The 16,119-nt window shown below is 41.5% G+C and overlaps 1 protein-coding gene across 1 annotated transcript; it reads left to right on the top strand.

The window, feature by feature from the left end:
• The first annotated feature begins 8,775 nt into the window (after positions 1 to 8,775).
• On the top strand, positions 8,776 to 10,502 carry LOC119479139 (secretory phospholipase A2 receptor-like). The gene is made up of 2 exons (XM_037754418.1): positions 8,776 to 8,990; positions 9,597 to 10,502. Exons 1-2 carry the CDS (start codon positions 8,829 to 8,831, stop codon positions 9,783 to 9,785), a joined length of 351 nt encoding a protein of 116 aa, XP_037610346.1. The 5' UTR covers positions 8,776 to 8,828; the 3' UTR covers positions 9,786 to 10,502.
• Positions 10,503 to 16,119: the final 5,617 nt, after the last annotated feature.

The following is a 16,119-nucleotide window of genomic DNA, read 5'->3' as shown; positions in this document are numbered from 1 at the left end:
GGAAAACAATCCCATGTCCCTCATAGACGGTAACAGCGTAAAGAGAAGAAGTTGAATCATGTCATCAAACTTCTACTTTAAACAAACCGGTAATATTAATAACGCTATGCCATTAAAAAAAATCATTGACTTCCAGACGAGGGAATCAGAAGTGCTAAAATGCTAACTCATTTCTGGGCTGTAGGACTCATTCCTGCACCACATACATACATTGACCTTCGAGTTAAACTTTTCTCCCTAGATTCTTATAAGACAACGCAAAAGTTTTGCAATAGATCTTAAGAAACATCGCAGATGTAAACAAACCTTTTACGCTTATTAGAAACAATTCCTAATAATTGTTTTTAGTTGCTGTCTTGAACTAATTTTTGTGTTATAAAAAGGTCTGTCAATCAATTTGGGACTAATATCAGGTTCAAATGCTGTTTTTGACTTTGGTGTTGTTTGCTTTGGGATCATAGAGTGTGCCTTTAAGTAAGTGATCTAACTTAAATAAATGACTTAATAAATGAGAAATAAATGAGATTCTTGAAAATTAAATAGTGTCATTATATTGAAATTACATCACAGAACATTAGGAACACCATTCACCACATTGACATTACAAGAAGTTTGCATCTTTAATAGTACAACATATATACTATATATGGTCTCATATGAAACTATAAAACCTAAGGAATCCATTGGTACCAACCATGTCATACTTACGTGTCACGAAGGAGGTGAAATAACGCTCCAGACTTATGCTTAATTTTAGCGGGGAAAAACTGTCATGGCTATTTTCAAAGGGGCCCCTTGACCTCTGACCTCATCATATGTGAATAAAAATGGGTTCTATGAGTACCCACGAGTCTCCCCTTTACAGACACACCCACTTTATGATAATCACATGCAGATGGGGGCAAGTCATAGTCAAATCAGCACACTGACACACTGACAGCTGTTGTTGTCTGTTGGGTTTGAGTTTGCCATTTTATGATTTGAGCATATTTTTTTATGGTAACTGCAGTACCTGTGAGGGTTTCTGGACAATATCTGTCATTGTTTTGTGTTGTTAATTGATTTCCAATAATAAATGTGTACATACATTTGCATAAAGCAAGCATATTTGCCCACTCCTATGTTGATAATAGTGTAAAATACTTGCCAAAACTCCCTTTAAGGTACATTTTGAAAAGATAGAAAATGTGAGATTAATTTGCAATTAATTATGACTAACTATGGACAATCATGTGATGAATCACGATTAAATATTTGAATCGATTGACAGCCCTAATATGTACACTGTATAGCCCTAATATGTCAGTAGTATATTTTCTTTTTGTGGTAAAATACACACCTTTAACTCTTTATACTATAACAAAAATATAGGGTGTAGGCAAAAATAAAAGTGTTTTCTCCCAAATTTGGGTCTGTATTGTAACTGCTTGTGAATGTCTCCCCAATATAAAATATCACCCTGTGTTATTTTGTGTGCCACTAGCGGGCACTCTTAACCAAGTCACAGTGGGTCCATGTTATGGTTAAACTAAGGAAACATTCAGTTACCTACAGTGTTGCAGAGATCTGCAATAGTGTTAATTTGTCATGATTTCCGCATACGATACCAGAATTTAAATTAAATTCTTTATTTTATGAATAAGTTATATCAGGGAAAGGCTCAAATCCACACCAGCAAATCCACACATACACAGGAAAAAAATGAAAATAAGTTGCAGCCCAACCAGAATGATATGAACGTGTTTATTTTTGCACACGTAACACACGCATCTCATCTGAGAGGCTTCATCAGTTTTGCAATCAGTACTTACAATGCTGTCCGGATATCCCAGGGTGATTTTACATCATTCACACCTTAGTTCAAGTGATGACTATCACAGTGACCTCAATGAACTCATCATCTCTCATGTGACACCAAGATAAGCACAATCGATGTGATGAGCACAATCGATGTGATGAGCACAATCGATGTGATGAGCACAATCGATGTGATAAGCACAATCGATGTGATGAGCACAATCAACAGAGGTCTACAGTAATTTAGAGGTTTTTATTGTACGAGCCGGCCCAAAGGACTGGTATAGGCTGGAGATTGTGTTTAGGGCATGCTGCATGGACTCTGGGTTATGTGCAAAGACAGCGCAGTCATCTGCGTATTGGAGCTCACGGATTTGGCTTGTCTTTTTCTTTGTGTGGGTCTGGAGCCATCAGATGTTGAATAGACTTCCATCAAGGCGATACTCCATGTGAACTCCATCTCTGTATCCCAGGGTATGGTGGAAGAGGTGGGTAATGGCTGAGAGGAGGAGATTGAACAGGACCGGTGCCAAGACACAGCCCTGCTTCACCCCAGTGTTGACCATGAAGGACTCTGACTGGAGTCCTCCTGTGAGAACTCTGGCTTGCATCCCATCATGCAGTTGCTGCAGGATGGAAAGAAACTTGGGTGGTACCCCAAGTTTGGAGAACTGTTTCTAGAGCATTTCACGGTTTATGGTGTCAAAGGCTTTGCTGAGGTCGATCAAGGCAATGTACAGGTCCTTGCGTTGTTCTCTGCTCTTCTCTAGTAGCTGCCGTAAAACAAAGATCATGTCATTAGTGGATTTGGACTTCTGAAAACCACAGTGCGTTTCTGGGGAGCACTCTCCGAAATGTACTCCACCAGCCTATTAAGCATGATCTTTGCCAGCACTTTTCCTGCGATGGAGATGAGAGAGATTCCGCGGCTGTTCCCGCAGATGGCTCTATCGCCCTTCTGTTTGTAGATGACCACAATGTTAGTATCCATCTCGGACTTCCAGATGTTTATGATCAGGAGATGTAGGTGAGGAGGAACCCCTCATGTTTGAGGACCTCTGCCGGGATGCCATCAGGTCCTTTTGTTGTTCTTTAGGCTTTTAATGGCTTTACAGGTTTCAGAGAACTGTGGTGGAGTGTCAAGAGGGAGGATTGGTGGAAGATCTGTGAGTTTATTAAAGGATATGGAGATCAACGGGGTTGGTGTGGTTGAGGAGGGTCTCAAAATGATCCGCCCAGTGGCCAAGAATATCATGGCGGTCCTTGAGGAGAGTGTTCCCGTTTGCTGATCGGACAGGGGCAATGGTTTGCCTCCTGGGGCCATATATACAGACGTAGGCAAAATTGTTGGTACTCTTCCGTTAAAGAAAGAAAAACCCACAAAGGTCACTGAAATAACTTGAAACTGAGAAAAGTAATAATAAATAAAAATTTATTGAAAATTAACTAATGAAAATGAGACATTGCTTTTGAATTTTGGTTCAACAGAATCATTTTAAAAAACAAACTAATGAAACTGGCCTGGACAAAAATGATGGTACTCTTAACTTAATATTTAGTTGCACAACCTTTTGAGGCAATCACTGCAAACAAGTGATTTCTGTAACTCTCAATGAGACTTCTGCACCTGTCGACAGGTATTTTGGCCCACTCCTCGTGAGCAAACTGCTCCAGCTGTCTCAGGTTTGAAGGGTGCCTTCTCCAGACTGCATGTTTCAGCTCCTTCCACAGATGTTCAATAGGATTTAGATCAGGGCTCATAGAAGGCCACTTCATAACAGTCCAATGTTTAGTTCTTAGCCATTCTTGGGTGTTTTTAGCTGTGTTTTGGGTCATTATCCTGTTTGAGGACCCATGACCTGCAACTGAGACCAAACTTTCTGGCACTGGGCAGCACAGAATGCCTTGATAGTCTTCAGATTTCATTGTACCCTGCACAGATTCAAGACACCCTGTGCCAGATGCAGCAAAGCAGCCCCAGAACATAACCGAGCCTCCTCCATGTTTCACATTAGGTACAGTGTTCTTTTCTTTGGATGCTTCATCTCTTCGTCTGTGAACATAGAGCTGATGTGACTTGCCAAAAAGCTCCAGTTTTGTCTCATCTGTCCAAAGGACATTCTCCCAGAAGCTTTGTGGCTTGTCAATATGCATTTTGGCAAATTCCAGTCTCGCTTTTTTATGATTTGGTGTCCTCCTGGGTCGTCTTCCATTAAGTCCACTTTGGCTCAAACAGTGACGGATGGTGCGATCGGACACTGATGTACCTTGACCTTGGAGTTCACCTCTAATCTCTTTGGAAGTTGTTCTGGGCTCTTTGGTTACCATTCGTATTATCCGTCTCTTTGATTTGTCATCAATTTTCCTCTTGCGGCCACGTCCAGGGAGGTTGACTACAGTCCCATGGACCTTAAACTTCTGAATAATATGAGCAGCTGTAGTCACAGGAACATCAGGCTGCTTGGAGATGGTCTTATAGCCTTTACCTTTAACATGAAGGTCTATAATGTTCTTTCTGATCTCCTGAGACAACTCTCTCCTTAGCTTTCTGTGGTCCATGTTCAGTGTGGTACACACCATGATACCAAACAGCACAGTGACTACTTTTCACCCTTTAAATAGGCAGACTGACTGATTACAAGTTTGAAGATACCTGTGATGCTATTTACAGGACACACCTTAGTTTAATATGTCCCTATGGTCAAATTATTTTACATCTTTTCTAGGGCTACCATCATTTTTGTCTAGGCCAGTTTCATCAGTTTGTTTTTTAAAATGATTCTGTTGAACCACAATTCAAAAGCAACAGCTGATTTTCATTAGTTCATTTTCAGTAAATTTTTATTTATTATTACTTTTGTCAGTTTCAAGTTATTTCAGTGACCATTGTGGGGTTTTCTTTCTTTAACGGTAGAGTACCAACAATTTTGCCTACGTCTGTAGCTTTGATGGCATCATAGAAGCCCTAGGTGTTGTTGCAGTCTGCAAACTTTTGGATTTCTTGTGCCCTCTGCATCCACCAGGCGTCTTCCATGGTCCGGAGCGCATGCTGGGTTGTAGCTCTTGCCTCAGCAAAAGTGGCTTTCAGAGTGGAGGATCCAGGGTTGGCCAAGAGAGCTTTATGAGCTTCATGTTTTGCTTGCAGGAGTGATTTGATTTCTGTAGAGTTGTTGTCAAACCAGTCCTGATGACGTTTCCTTGACAGGCCAAGTGCTTCCGACAATATAAATGAACAATTGGTCACTGATATTGTTGGCTTTAAAGTGTTTAGTCAGTTTGAAAAGTATATTTCTTTCTTTATTTATTTGTTCATTTGTTATCTCAGTGCAGAAAGTAAAGAAAGGTGCCCACCTGCATGTTTTTACATTTTTTTTTTTTTAAAGAAATACACTTTTAGGAGGCGACCAGCACCAACCCAGAAAGTGCCACCCTAGCCGACCGCCCATATGGCCTTTGCCTTACGCCGGCCCTGAAAACACAACCCAACCATCCCTCCATCCATTATCTGTAACAACCAATTAACTCAAGCACATTTCAGCATGTCCGTCTGGGTTTGTACGTCTTGCAAAATAATATGCAGATCTATCTCAGGTAAATGTAAAAGGCAAATCAAAGAAGACGCTCATGTTTGTTTGTTGATGAGAACTGTAATCCCAATAATTCTCCCTGGTCTCGCTCTGCACTGCATCAGTGCAGACATTTGACTGCTGAGGATAAAAGCGATAAACGATGTCCTTTGTGTGTTTTGGTGGATGTCCAGGTGAACGACCCAGACTCCTGGGACCTGAGCTGTTTCTACGCGCTGCTCTGATTGGTCCGTTTAGGTGGAACTAAGGCGCATCAGAGCTCTGATACCTGGTGGGGGTGTTAGCAAAGGTCCCACATAACACACAGCCCTCTCTATCAGCTCTGTCTCTGAATAAGGAGCGTCCCGTCTCTTTTCAACAAACGCTGAGCTCCCTTTGTCGGTGCTGTCCTTTATGGTGAGTGTAAACACAGAAACAGGATTGATTGTTGTTTGGAAAAAAATAATGGTTGGGTTCATAGCTGTTGATTTTTGTGTAAATCTTTTAACCGTACCAGCTTTTCATTTTTGCCTGTGCCAATAGAAGATACTGAGAAGTTTATGCATAAATGTAGTGTGTGAGAGACAGAGTTCATCCTCAGCTATTGCTTACCAGAAGATGGTGATCAATGATGTTTGGCTTTGTGCTGCTCTGTATAGCAATATTCTCATATACAATTCCATTTACCTTTAGTGTGGTTTGATTGACAGTGGTCGACGGTTGCCAGATATCTCTCTCAGTGAGGATGTACGATGAATAAATTGTGTTTTGTAATTAAAGTAACAGACTTTTTGTAATTATTGCATTGTGTTGTAACATGTGTAACGTGACTTAACTTTACTTTGAAGTCTTTTTGAAGACAACATGGAGAGAAACATCCTCAGTCTTCTCCTCATCCACCTCGTCTTCTTCGTCCTCTCCGCTCCTCCGTGCGCAGAGTCTACAGTCAGTAACATTTCAAAAGTTATCTTCATCAGCGATTCGAAGAACTAGTGGTCTGCCCAGAAACACTGCAGAAAGTTCCATGGTGACTTGGTCACCATCACAAACCAACAGGAGGCCACCGAGCTTGTCCCGTATGGAGGCTGGATTGGTTTGAATCGGGTATCAGGAGATTGGAGATGGTCCAGAGGAGATGAGAAAGTCAACTTCGACAACTGGGATGATGGTGAGCAGGGTTGGAAGGAAAATGACGATACATACTGAGTGTTGTTCTCAAGTCCAGTTTCAGTTTCAAATTGATCACACATTTTTTATCTGTTCAAAATGTACCTTAAAGTGGCAGTAGGCAGAATATTTTTGGCATCAATGGGCAAAAATTCCATAATAACCTTTCAGCATATTGTTATTCAAGTGTTCTGAGAGAAAACTAGACTTCTGCACCTCATCACGGCTCTGTTTAGGGAGACTTTGGCTAATCATAGGTAATTTCAGAGAGAGAGTGTTCCTATTGGCTGTGCTCCGGTCATGTGACCGGTGCTTGGCGTTCCTTCAAGAGATTTCAACATGGCTGCAGGGTATCAAACTTTCTCATGTTACAGCTAAACCGTGCACTACAAGATGATTCTGAAAACATTTGAGGTGAGAAATAAACATTACAGTAACAGAATATTGATTCATATTTGATCAGCGCGGCCTAGTTTGACCGTTTGGTCGGAGTTTGTGAGTGATTGACAGCCGGCTCTCATAGACGGCAAATGGACAGCAGATCCCAGATCAGCTCTGACAACTAGTTTTCCTCCGGTCTGTGAAATCTTGCAGATGTCGTCGAAGCACCGGAGGACACATTATTTTTTTCAAGTTACCTGTTTCATGCACTACTGTCACGATATAGCGACCGTTTTATAAAAATAACTTTTTTTAATCATATTTGCTCCAATATCGCCTACTTCAGCTTTAAAGGGAGATTTCGCAAGTATATACAGTAACACTCTTATCAACATGGGAGTGGACAAATATGCTTGCTTTATGCAAATGTATGTATATATTTATTATTGGAAATCAATTAATAACACAAACCATCACAGATACTGCAGTTAGCATAAAAAATATACTCAGATCATAACATGGCAAACGGCAGCCCAATAGGCAACAACAGCTGTCAGTGTGTCAGTGTGCTGACTTGACTATGACTTGCCCCAAACTGCATGTGGTTATCATAAAGTGGGCATGTTTGTAAAGGGGAGACTCGTGGGTACCAATAGAACCCATTTCATTCACATATCTTGAGGTCAGAAGTCAAGGGACACCTTTAAAAATTGCCATGCCAGTTTTTCAATTCAAAAAAAAAGTTTGCAGTTTGCGACAAGCTATTACAACATAGCTGGTACCAATGGATTCTTTAGGTTTTCTAGTTTCATATGATAGCAGTATCTTCTTTCTAGTTTTAAAAGTGAGCCCGCTAAAATCATAAAATCGCAAGCTGCGTTAAAGAAATTAGTTGCGTTAAAACGAATTTGTGTTACTAGAAACATGATTGGCCCTATCTGGTGCCTCGCCGAGCTGGAGCACCAGCTACCAAGCTTAGTATTTTATAGAATGTTTTGGGGGCCGTTAGCACTGTCACCTCAGTGTCATCAGTCTGGGTCTTTCACCTGAACATCCACCAAAACACACAAAGGACATCTTTAATCGCTTTTATCCTCAGCAGTCAAATGTCTGCAGTGATGCAAAGCAGAGCGAGACCAGGGAGCCTTATTGGGATTACAGTTCTCATCAACAAACAAACATGAGCGTCTTCTTTGATTTGCCTTTTACATTTACCTGAGATAGATCTGCATATTATTTTGCAAGAAGTACAAACCCAGATGGACATGCTGTAATTTGCTTGAGTTAATTGGTTGAAATAACACAAAATATAGATTGGTGACTACAGTTCACAGTTCACACTAGCATTGTTAGTAACATTTTTAACAATTTGACCGAGCTGGTTGTGTTGGGTCAGCACTGTTGCCTCACAGAAAGAGGGTCGCAGGTTCAAACCCGGCTTGGGGCTCTTCTGTGTGGAGTTTGCATGTTCTCCCCGTGTTAGCGTGGGATTTCTCCGTGTTCTCCGGTTTCCTCCCACAGTCCAAAGACATGCAGGTTAAGTTAATTGATGACTCTAAGTTGCCCGTAGGTGTGAATGTGAGTGTGAATGGTTGTCTGTCTCTATGTGTCAGCCCTGTGATAGTCTGGCGACCTGTCCAGGGTGTACCCCGTCTTTGCCCAATGTCAGCTGGGATCGGCTCCAGCTCCCCCACGAACCTGAATAGGATAAGCTGTTACAGATAATGGATGGATGGATGAATGTTTTGGGGGGATGACTCTTAAATGATGTTTACCAGAATGCTACCATGTCCATGTCATTTCAATCTCTCTCTCCTTATTCTTGTAGGTGAACCACACTCAGGTTACCGCTGTGTTTGGAAGAGTCATTCTCACCTAAAATGGGCAAATGATGTATGCAAAGAGCTTCACCCCTTCATGTGTGATGAAAGACTGGATCTGGCCCAGGAGAAGAAGACATGGGAAGAGGCCTTGGAGCACTGTAGAGAAAAAGAAAATTACGACCTCGTCAGCCTGCCGGAAGCAAACACCTTTCTGTTGAACAGAGAGACAATAACACAGCAAGCAACCACCAATGAGGTTTGATGTTTTTCTGCAGAGTTTGTGTGTGTTTGTAGTCAGGTTATATCACTGTAACTGTGATGTTAAAAGAATAGTTTGAAATTTTGAGAAATTTTGCTTTCTTGCCTCGAGAGCAGCCGGTTAGCTTAGCTTAGCACAAAGACAGGAAATAAGGGGAGACAGCTAGCCTGGCTCTGTCCAAAGGTAAGGTTACCGCCACCCCTGAAGGTCATGAATTAACACATTTTATTACACAGCTTTGTTGAATGCTCGATTCTGATTGGTCAGTCACAGCGTTCTAAGACCGTTGCTATGGGCGCAGTTCCGATGTCAGACTCTTGCAGACCGGTTTTGTGTCAAATTATTAATTTTTTAAGGAAGTAGCCGTGTAATAAGCGGGATAATACACAGCAAGCCAATCATTCTTGTGAAGTAAACCCAGACAGGGCGATGCCGCACCCTGACGCTCTGCGCATTTTCTAATCCATACAAAAATTTGGTTGTGCTTTTACGGGGTTATGTGACGGACTATTTCTTGGCCCGGCGCAGTGACTTCCTGGAGTCTCAGTGATTGTGTGTTACACAGTGTTTTTTTCTGCCAATTGCCCCTGTTGTTTCCTGCAGGTGTGGATCGGACTGCGATTCCTGGCTGGTGAGTGGTGGTGGATGAATGGACACAGGGCGAGGAGCTCTGACCTTCCTCACTGTCCTGCCCAGCAGCAGCACTGCGGCGCACTGCTTCCCAACGAAAAAGGCTGGAAGATAATGAACTGTAGTGAGAAGAGAAACTTCCTATGCGGCAAAATCAAATGAACGTTGGAAGAGGAATGATTTGTTCATCTTGAACATCACCGTCATTTTAAAATAAAGGCAACATGAGTAGAGAGTCAAAGCCATGAAAAGAAACATGATTGGTGGTGTGGCTGAAAGAGGAACTACGCCCATTTTCTAAATTCATATATGTTTTTCATACACATCAGACCGGCAATACGTCATCCAGAGTTGGCTCACATGACTACGGCCCCTTTTGGGGGAAAACAATCCCTTCTCACTCATAGACGTTAACAGCGTAAAGAGAAGAAGTTGAATCATGTCATCAAACTTTTACTTTAAACAAACCGGTAATATTAATAACGCTATGCCATTAAAAAAACCCATTGAAGTCCAGACGAGGGAATCAGAAGTGCTAAAATGCTAACTCATTTCTGGGCTTTAGGACTCATTCCTGCACCACATACATACATTGACCTTCGAGTTAAACTTTTCTCCCTAGATTCTTATAAGACAACGCAAAAGTTTTGGAAGAGATCTTTAGAAACATCGCAGATGTAAACAAACCTTTTACGCTTATCAGAAACAATTCATAATAATTGTTTTTAATTGCTGTCTATAACTAGTTTTTGTGTTATAAAAAGGTCTGTCAATCAATTTGGGACTGATATCAGGTTCAAATGCTGTTTTTGACTTTGGTGTTGTTTGCTTTGGGATCATAGAGTGTGCCTTTAAGTAAGTGATCTTACTTAAATAAATGACTTAATAAATGAGAAATAAATGAGATTCTTGAGAATTGAAATTGTGTCATTATATTGAAATTACATCACAGAACATTAGGACCACCATTCACCACATTGACATTACAAGAAGTTTGCATCTTTAATAGTACAACATATATACTATATATGGTCTCTATTTGAAACTACAAAACCTAAGGAATCCATTTGTACCAACCATGTCACGGTTGGTATCATGTAAAAACACAACACAATCATCCATCCATCCATTATCTGTAACAGCTTATCCTATTCAGGGTCACGGTGTGGCTGGAGATGATCCCAGCTGACATTGGGCGAAAGCGGGGTCCACCCTGGACAGGTCGCCAGACTATCGCAGGGCTGACACATAGACAGACAACCATTCACACTTACATTCACACCTACGGGCAACTTAGAGTCAACAATTAACCTAACATACATGTCTTGTGTGGGGAGAACACCTCCACACAGAAGGGCCCCAAGCCAAGTTTGAACCTGCGACCCTCTTGCTGTGAGGCGACAGTGCTGATCCAACACAACCAGCTCGGTCAAATCTTTTGCAAAACGCAGCCAAAATGTTACTAACAATGCTAGTGTGAACTGTGAACTGTAGTAACCAATCTATATTTTGTGTTATTTCAACCAATTAACTCAAGCACATTTCAGCATGTCCGTCTGGGTTTGTACTTCTTGCAAAATAATATGCATATCTATCTCAGGTAAATGTAAAAGGCAAATCAAAGAAGACGCTCATGTTTGTTTGTCGATGAGAACTGTAATCCCAATTAATGCTCCCTGGTCTCTCTCTGCTTTGCATCACTGCAGACATTTGACTGCTGAGGATAAAAGCGATTAAAGATGTCCTTTGTGTGTTTTGGTGGATGTCCAGGTGAACGACCCAGACTGCTGGGACCTGAGCTGTTTCTACTCGCTGCTCTGATTGGTCCGTTTAGCTAGAACTCAGGTGCATCAGAGCTCTGATACCTGGTGGGGGTGTTAGCAAAAGTCCCACATAACACACAGCCCTCTCTATCAGCTCTGTCTCTGAATAAGGAGCGTCCCGTCTCTTTTCAACAAACGCTGAGCTCCCTTTGTCGGTGCTGTCCTTTATGGTGAGTGTTAACACAGAAACAGGATTGACTGTTGTTTGGAAAAAAAAAAAGGTTGGGTTCATAGCTGTTGATTTTTGTGTAAATCTTTTAACCGTACCAGCTTTTCATTTTTGCCTGTGCCAATAGAAGATACTGAGAAGTTTATGCATAAATGTAGTGTGTGAGAGACAGAGTTCATCCTCAGCTATTGCTTACCAGAAGATGGTGATCAATGATGTTTGGCTTTGTGCTGCTCTGTATAGCACTATTCTCATATACAATTCCAGTTACCTTTAGTCTGGTTTGATTGACAGTGACCTACAGTTGCCAGATATCTTTCTCTCAGTGAGGATGTACAATGAATAAATAGCGTTTTGTAATTAAACTAAAAGACTTTTTGTAATTCTTGCATTGTGTTGTAAGCCCTGAAAGATGATCTAACTCTACTTTGAAGTCTTTTTGAAGACAACATGGAGAGAAACGTCCCCAGTCTTCTCCTCATCCACCTCGTCTTCTTCGTCCTCTCCGCTCCTCCGTGTGCAGAGTCTACAGTCAGTAACATTTCAAAGGTTGTCCTCATCAGCGATTCGAAGAACTGGTGGTCTGCCCGGAACCACTGCAGAGAGTTCCATGATGACTTGGTCACCATCACAAACCAACAGGAGGCCACCGAGCTTGGCCCGTATGAAGGCTGGATTGGTTTGCGTCGGGTATCAGGAGATTGGAGATGGTCCAGAGGAGATGAGAAAGTCAACTACGTCAACTGGGATGTTGGTGAGCAGGGTTGGAAGGAAAATGACGATACATACTGAGTGTTGTTCTCAAGTCCAGTTTCAGTTTACACTTTTAATGTACTCCACAATTTCAGGGACTCAAATGTGATTTATATTCAGTAATGAAAGAGTGTTTTTAACCTTTGCTACATCCACTAAATTCAAATTTGAATGTAGGACTATTAAGTCACGCTAGCTGCATATGGATGGCAATGTTGGTTTGTCGGTTGGTCATTGCACTACTTTGATCAAAACTGAAATATGTCAACAACTATTGGATGGATTCACATTTGGAACAGGCATTCATATTGGGATGAATCACTCTGAATCCTCTCAGGCCACCATGAAGTGGATGTTCTCGTGGGTAGCATGGGTTTTCTCCGGGTTCTCCGGTTTCCTCCCACAGTCCAAAGACATGCAGGTTAATTATTGACTCTAAATTGCCCGTACATGTGAATGTGAGTCTGTACTATGTGTCAGCCCTGTGATAGTCTGGTGACCGCTTTCGCTTTCGCCCAATGTCAGCTGGGATCGGCTCCAGCCCCCCGTGACCTCAAATAGGATAAACTGTTACAGATAATGGATGGATGGATGAATGTTTTGGGGGGATGAAAATGATGTTTACCAGAATGCTGCCATGTAATTTCAGTCTCTCTCTCCTTGTTCTTGTAGGTGAACCACACTCAGGTTACCGCTGTATTTGGAAGAGTCATTCTCACCTAAAATGGGCAAATGATGTATGCACAGAGCTTCACCCCTTCATTTGTGATGAAAGACTGGATCTGGCCCAGGAGAAGAAGACATGGGAAGGGGCCTTGGAGCACTGTAGAGAAAAAGAAAATTATGACCTCGTCAGCCTGCCGGAAGCAAACACCTTTCTGTTGAACAGAGAGACAATAACACAGCAAGCAACCACTAATGAGGTTTGATGTTTTTCTGCAGAGTTTGTATGTGTTTGTAGTCAGGTTATATCGTTCTGCGGTCTTTTATTTCTTTATAGCAGACCGTTGCTATGTATAGCAGACCGATGCTATGTATAGTAGACCGTTGCTATGAGCCCAGTTCCGATGTCAGACTCTGGCGGACCGTTTGTTTGTCAAATTATTAATTTCTTAAGGAAGTAGCCGTGTAATAAGCGGGATAATATACAGCAAGCCGATCATTCTTGTGAAGTAAACCCCGACGCTCTGCACATTTGTTTAATCCGTACAAAAATTTGGTTGTGCTTTTATGGGGTTATGTGACGGACTATTTCTTGGCCCGGCGCAGTGACTTCCTGGAGTCTCAGTGATTGTGTGTTACACAGTGGTTTTCTCTGCCAATTGCCCCTGTTGTTTCCTGCAGGTGTGGATCGGACTGCGATTCCTGGCTGGTGAGTGGTGGTGGATGAATGGAGAGAGGGCGACGAGCTCCGACCTTCCTCACTGTCCTGCCCAGCAGCAGCACTGCGGCGCCCTGCTTCCCAACGAAAAAGGCTGGAAGATAATGAACTGTAGTGAGAAGAGAAACTTCATCTGCGGCAAAAACAAATGAACGTTGGGAGAGGAATCATTTGTTCATCTTGAACATCACCGTCATTTTAAAATAAAGGCAACATGAGTAGAGAGTCAAAGCCATGAAAAGAAACGTGATTGGTGGTGTGGCTGAAAGAGGAACTACGCCCATTTTCAAAATTCATACATGTTTTCCATATACATCAGACCGGCAATACGTAATCCAGAGTTGGCTCACATGACCACGCCCCCTTTTGGGGGAAAACAATCCCATGTCCCTCATAGACGGTAACAGCGTAAAGAGAAGAAGTTGAAAAATGTCTTCAAACTTCTACTTTCAACAAACCAGTAATATTAATAATGCTATGCCATTAAAAAAAACCATTGACGTCCAGACGAGGGAATCAGAAGTGCTAAAATGCTAACTCATTTCCGGGCTGTAGGACTCATTCCTGCACCACATACATACATTGACCTTCGAGTTAAACTTTCCTCCCTAGATTCTTATAAGACAACGCAAAAGTTTTGCAAGAGATCTTTAGAAACATCGCAGATGTAAACAAACCTTTTACGCTTATCAGAAACAATTCCTAATAATTGTTTTTAGTTGCTGTCTTGCACTTGTTTCTGTGTTATAAAAAGGTCTGTCAATCAATTTGGGACTGATATCAGGTTCAAATGCTGTTTTTGACTTTGGTGTTGTTTGCTTTGGGATCATAGAGTGTGCCTTTAAGTTAGTGATCTAACTTAAATAAATGACTTAATAAATGAGAAATAAATGAGATTTTTGAGAAATTAAATTGTGTCATTATATTGAAATTACATCACAGAACATTAGGAACACCATTCACCACATTGACATTACAAGAAGTTTGCATCCTAAATAGAACAACATATATACTATATATGGTCTCTATTTGAAATTACAAAACCTCAGGAATCCATTGGTACCAACCATGTCATACTTACGTGTCGCAAAGGAGGCTAAATAATGCTCCAAACTTATGCGTAATGTTGGTCGAGAAAAACTGTCATGGCCTTGACTTGACCTCTGACCTCAAGATATGTGAAATAAAATGGGTTCTATGTGTACCCACGAGTCTCCCCTTTACAGGCATGCCCACTTTATGATAATCACTGGCAGTTTTGGGCAAGTCATAGTCAAGTAACTGCTTGTGAATGTCTCCCCAATATAAGATATCACCCTGTGTTATTTTGTGTGCCACTAGAGGGCACTCTTAACCAAGTCACAGTGGGTCCATGTTATGGTTAAACTAAGGGAACATTCAGTCACCTACTATGTTGCAGAGATCTGCAAAAGTGTTAAGTTGTCATGATTTCCGCAACGATACCAGAATTTAAATTGAATTCTTTATTTTATGAATAAGTTATATCAGGGAAAATTACCACCAACAAATCCACACATACACACAAAAAAATTAAAATAAGTTGAAGCCCAACCAGAATGACATGAACATGTTTATTTTTGCACACGTAACACACACATCTCATCTGAGAGGCTTCATCAGTTCTGCAATCAGTACTTACAATGCTGTCCGGATATCCCAAGGTGATTTTACATCATTCACACGTTCAAGTGATGACTATCACAGTGACCTTATTGACCTCATCATCTCTCACGTGACAGCAAGATAAGCACAATCGATGTGATGAGCACAATCGATGTGATGAGCACAATCAACAGAGGTGTATAGTAATTCAGAGGTCTTTATTGTACGAGCTGGCTTGTGATCAGAGGGCGGCCCATGTTGGGATGCTGAGAAGGTTTCCAACAAAATGATTCACAAGACAAGTCACACATACAGAGCTGGTGTATTAACATCTGGGGTTTTACATTTTTATACCACTCTAGGTGCTGAGGGTAGCTGAGGGTAGTGATCGGGAGCAAATTTCACCTCGATACACTACAACAACAGTTTTAACCAGCTGTTTCCAGATGTGTATATTTGCCATGAAGTGAATTAAGTCTGGCTCCATGACACTAGCTGCATTGCATGGATTGCCATGTAATTTGGCAAAGACATTCATGGTCCCCAGAGGATGATTTTTATTAACTTTGGTGACTCCTGGCACCATCATAATACTTCAATCGACCACAGCTGTATTTTGTGTTTAGTGCTTACTCAGCCAATGTTAGCTTTCTAACACGCTAAATTGGCAAACATGGCAAAGCTTATAACTTTAGCATGTTGTCGTTTTCATTGTGAGCATGTTTGCATGCTGATAGTATTTCGCTC

The sequence above is a fragment of the Sebastes umbrosus genome, chromosome 2 (genome assembly GCF_015220745.1).
Source record: "Sebastes umbrosus isolate fSebUmb1 chromosome 2, fSebUmb1.pri, whole genome shotgun sequence".
NCBI classification, from domain to species: domain Eukaryota; kingdom Metazoa; phylum Chordata; class Actinopteri; order Perciformes; family Sebastidae; genus Sebastes; species Sebastes umbrosus.
This window is presented reverse-complemented; position numbering and strand designations above follow the sequence as displayed.